This window comes from Cottoperca gobio, chromosome 8, assembly GCF_900634415.1.
Source record: "Cottoperca gobio chromosome 8, fCotGob3.1, whole genome shotgun sequence".
Classification (NCBI taxonomy): domain Eukaryota; kingdom Metazoa; phylum Chordata; class Actinopteri; order Perciformes; family Bovichtidae; genus Cottoperca; species Cottoperca gobio.
Window position 1 is genome coordinate 21,640,635 of NC_041362.1, and position 4,689 is coordinate 21,645,323.

At 42.0% G+C, this 4,689-nt stretch overlaps 1 protein-coding gene across 1 annotated transcript in view; it reads left to right on the plus strand.

The window, feature by feature from the left end:
• The first annotated feature begins 423 nt into the window (after positions 1–423).
• LOC115012630 (ADP-ribosylation factor-like protein 4D) overlaps positions 424–4,689 on the plus strand; it is a 4,318-nt gene continuing 52 nt past the window's right edge. The window contains exons 1-3 of the mRNA XM_029438327.1: positions 424–663; positions 1,406–2,085; positions 3,690–4,689. The exon at positions 3,690–4,689 is cut by the window's right edge and continues 52 nt beyond it. Of these exons, the coding sequence (XP_029294187.1) occupies positions 1,642–2,085; positions 3,690–3,854 (609 nt within the window). The 5' untranslated portion in view covers positions 424–663; positions 1,406–1,641 and the 3' untranslated portion in view covers positions 3,855–4,689. The remainder of the gene's footprint in view (positions 664–1,405; positions 2,086–3,689) is intronic.

Sequence of the window (4,689 nt, forward strand, 5' to 3'; positions counted from 1 at the left end):
CATCACAATATGATGCAATGCAGATACATACAGATACAACTAACCAACAGTGTAAATCACCAGCTGTACCATCAAAATGCTGCTTACATGTTAATGCTTCAACAATAATAGTAATAATACAAATATTTTTACATAATTAGGTAAAACCGAGTATGCGTCCTTTCGAATTTTGTACTTTTACTTTTGTAAAAAGTATTTTTTTGACAATGGCATTGCTAGTTTTACTTAATTAAAGGGTATGGGTACTTCTTCCACTGCTGCCAACCAAATTAAACAACTGCAATGTTAAGAGCTTCAAATGATGAGACACGTCTAAACCCTGTAGAGAAAATTAGGAAGCCACGGGGAAGGTACTGTAATATTACTGACTTTATTTAGGAACAGCTTGTCTTCCATGTCCCCAGTCTTCTCCCTCTCTGTCCCGCCTACTGCTGTTACGTCAGGAGCGGGGGGTTGCTCGTGAGGTTGCTCGTGCTTTTCCCGGCGCTGCTTCTGTCCTGTTGTCAGTCGTCGCCGTACCAACGCGGTAGCAGGACTGTCTACATGATCCGGCTTTGAAAACGGACATATCTGGATTATTTGACGTTAAAACTTGAGTACTGTTAAAAAATGCAACTTGTGCAACAATGTTGGCCAGTTTAAAGAGATTGGAAGTGCCGACAGGTGAGATATAATCAACATTTTTACAACGAAATCTAAAAAACCTACGTGTGTTGACTTTGTTGAAGCGCGGCTGTCTAGCGACACTAGTCATTTCAGTCCTTCCGCTGCGAAGGTACAGAGAAGGATAATACAGAAGCCTACTTTTTTAAATTTAATTTTAACTACATGATTAAATTGTAACTATTCTTTTCTAATTTGTTTTCTTTTGTTGCTCGTGTTTGAAGCTGTGTTTTAACCGAATAACTAATAGTGTTGGGTAACTACCTAACGTTAGCATTAGCATAGTTGACACTACCAAAAGCCAGAAAAGGCATCGCAGATCTCTCCGCTGCTGGCGGCTCTCTATGATCCCTGTTTTTCCAGTTCTGCAGGACACCGCTAGAAACAGAAAGACAGTACAGCTGCTGACAATGCCTTGCACATTCAATAGCTCTCCATTCAACGTGCAGTCTGTCGGAACAAAAGTTAACCGACAATTTAAAACAAACACAAAATGTTTAACTTGTTGTTGTTTCCATACAATCAAGTGCAGGCATATAGTTGAATATAAACTATTGTTGCACAGGTTTAACCCTACATCCTCTTCAACCAGTATGCATATTGAAGTTTAAAAAATGTAATTTAATGGTGAGACAGGGGATTTCATCTGCACTAAAAGTCTCAGCTAGACTAATTACTGGCAGCCCTGTTAAAAAAAGCTGACTCATGTTTTCCTCCCCCTCTCCTTCTCCCATGTCCTCAGTGAGTGCAGCCGACTGTCTGTCCCCCATCAGCCTTTGAAGTGAGGCCAGGAGTGTGCCCTGCTCTCCAGCCAAACCGACTCCTCCTTGTCCCTCCTGTCACCTTCAAGTGTCACACAATATTTTTTTGCTGTCAAGGACACAGCAAGCAAGTGAGACAAGGACCCAGGAAAACCGTGGGATTTAAAGGAAGAAAAAACTCATATTTGGTGACTATTCCACTTTACAGGCGCTAAACATGGGGAACCAGTTAACAGAAATCGCCCCCAACACCCCGTTCCTCCCCAGCTTCCAGTCTTTACATGTCGTGGTGATTGGTTTGGACTCTGCAGGAAAAACCTCACTTCTCTACAGACTCAAGCTGCGGGAGTTTGTTGAGACGATCCCCACTAAAGGCTTCAACATGGAGCGGATTAAAGTGCCCATGGGGAACTCCAAAACCAACAGCACCACGTTCCAGGTGTGGGACGTCGGCGGCCAGGACAAACTGAGGCCCCTCTGGAAGTCGTACACCAGGAGGACGGACGGTCTGGTGTTTGTGGTGGACGCAGCCGAGGCAGAGCGCATGGAGGAGGCCAAGGTGGAGCTTCATCGGATCACCCGGTCTGCTGAGAACCAGGGGGTGCCCGTGCTGGTTCTGGCAAACAAGCAGGACCTGGCTGGAGCCGTGTCAGCTTCAGAGGTAAATTACTAAATTGCCAAGGAGGAATAAAAAAATGTTTTTGTTTTTACAATGGCTTTTTTCAAAGGTGCTCCCAGGTCCACAATCGTGCAGCATATGTTTAAATACTTTTATTTTAAATGTGACAACAATTTTGTTAATTAACTATTTAAATGTAATATTGGCTTTAAATGGCAAATGTTCTTGCTTCTCAGTTCTAGCTTCTTTAATCCAAGAGTTTGCTGCTTATTTGTATCATTGTAAATATCTTTGGGGTTTCAACTGTAGGGTAGACGATGGAGTATCTAGTATTTAGTATCTGAACTGTAACCCACGAGGAAAAGTGATGAATGGTTTTACATCATGTTGAAATGAAAACAAATGGCTTGCCAAAGATAAAGGATCTATAGCTGACTTGACACACTTTACTGGGTTTGATTTCCTGAAGCGTGCTGACTGATGTATGAACCAAACCAACTGTCCCAACAGAGCCAAGCGTGCATCTTTAGGGATGTCACGAGAACCGATACTTTGATACCAAGTTGGTGCCAAATATATTAATAATACATTGTAATCAACACAGATCTGTGTTGAAATCGGCAGCAGGAGAGCTAGTTAAAGCTAGCTGTTAGCAGCCGATATCAGAGGTGTTATTGTATCATGGTGCATTCACGCTCTTTTCAGTCAAAATGAGTATTGGGCAAAGGTAAACTATAACGTAACCATATGTTCAATTGTAATCTTGTAAAATTTTGCAGTTGGTTGTTGGTATTGAGGATTGTTCAATTTCTCTGGTATTTGTATCAAATACAAAATGTCTGGTACCGTGACATCCCTGGTGGCCTTATGTGCTTAGACATAGATCTGTCCCTACATGATGATGGTGGCTGCAGATAGTAAATGGCAAATAATAAATGAAAACCATATAGTAGAACATCGTTACCCAGGAATATTGCTGTTTTTCTCCCTTTAGAGACAGAAGGATTGCAAACATCGTACCACGTTCTTACAAAGAAAATTGACTCTTGCGCTGCAACGATTATTTTCATTATTGATTAATCTGCTATTTATTTTCTTATTAATGGTTTAGTCTATAACATGTTGGGAGAAACAAATGTCCATCACAATTGACTACTTTAGATGGCTTGTTGTGTCCAACCAACAGTCCCAGACCTAAATATATACAGTTTACTACCACTTCACACGAAAAAGCAGCAAACCAGAAAATCAACAAATATTTCAAATCTGACAATCCAAACTGAAGTATCCTTGGTGCACCTCGTTGTCTGCTAATATTTCTTGGCAACTAAGAAGTGGATTGAATAGATGTTTGATCCCATATTGTTTATTGAATACAGGGAAAAGAAGGGTAAAGTCGTAAAAACTTTGGGATTTTCTTTGATTGGCGAAAGTTATGGCAAAATATCAGCCTTCAGAAAACCCTAATTTACACTTAATGCTTTGAGATCCATCTTTGGAAAAATAACAGAACCTGTACATGAGCACCTGAGAGTGTCGTTATATAGTCAGGACTTGTTTTGCAATGATTCGTGGCTTTAATGTGATCAGATTGTTTAGAACGAGTGTTGGGTTGTGACTGACGTCCTGTGATTTCTGTGTTTCAGGTGGAGAAGGTTCTGGCACTGCATGAGCTGAGCTCGTCCACCCTGCATCACACACAGGGCTGCTCAGCGTTGGATGGTCAGGGCCTGCAGCACGGCCTGGAGAAACTCTACGAGATGATCCTGAAGAGGAAGAAGATGCTCCGACACAGCAAGAAGAAGAGATGAGGCAGAGGATGGCAGCGGTGCTGGGGTTGAGGTTACTTTTTGAAACACTACTTGTCTGAGGACCTTCACAGCATCTACGTCAGTGACACTTTTGGAACTTGAGCGGGTGAAACCATAGGGAAGCCTGTCAGCCCCTCAGACAAGTTGGGATGTCTTCAACCAAATTCAATCTTTGGCTCTCAAGTCTTTTCCAAATGTCAACATCTCCCTTCACCCTCTAGACATTTGGACAGACCTGCTTCCTTTAGGTTGGGTCTACTCCTGAGCACTCTTCCCTTATGTCCCATCCCCCATCCTTAAAGGAGCACAACCAAGAGACTTACAGCTCCAGAGGGGGCTACTGAGGAAAATGTGCAATACATATGATGAACACTCACTGATGCATTCACTCCAATATTGAAGGATATTTTGTACCACTGCTTGTACACATTTAGTGCCAACAGAAAGCTGCAGACCTGAGCATAGTTCCTGTTCCTTCAAGTTTCAATGTCACACTTTACTCCAAATCTTTATGTTGCATGATGTTAACCCACATACCTGCTTGGGAATATTAAGACAACACTTTTGTTGATCAAAAGAAGACTATTAAGATTATTCTAGTTTAGAAACGGCCCAATGTTCAGTTGTGCACGTCACTGGACTGCAGTTAACATGGGCCACCACTGTGACTGTTACAGCCTGACACGCTGAGGTTGCAGAATCCAGCAATGGGAGTTTAGATAGTTTTTCACGCCACACCAAAGTTGTTTACTTGTCACAGTTCGGTGTATTTCAGGGTTGGCTGAATGGTTGGTTGGTAAGTTCAAACAAGAAGTTGTTTTTATATTGTGTACAT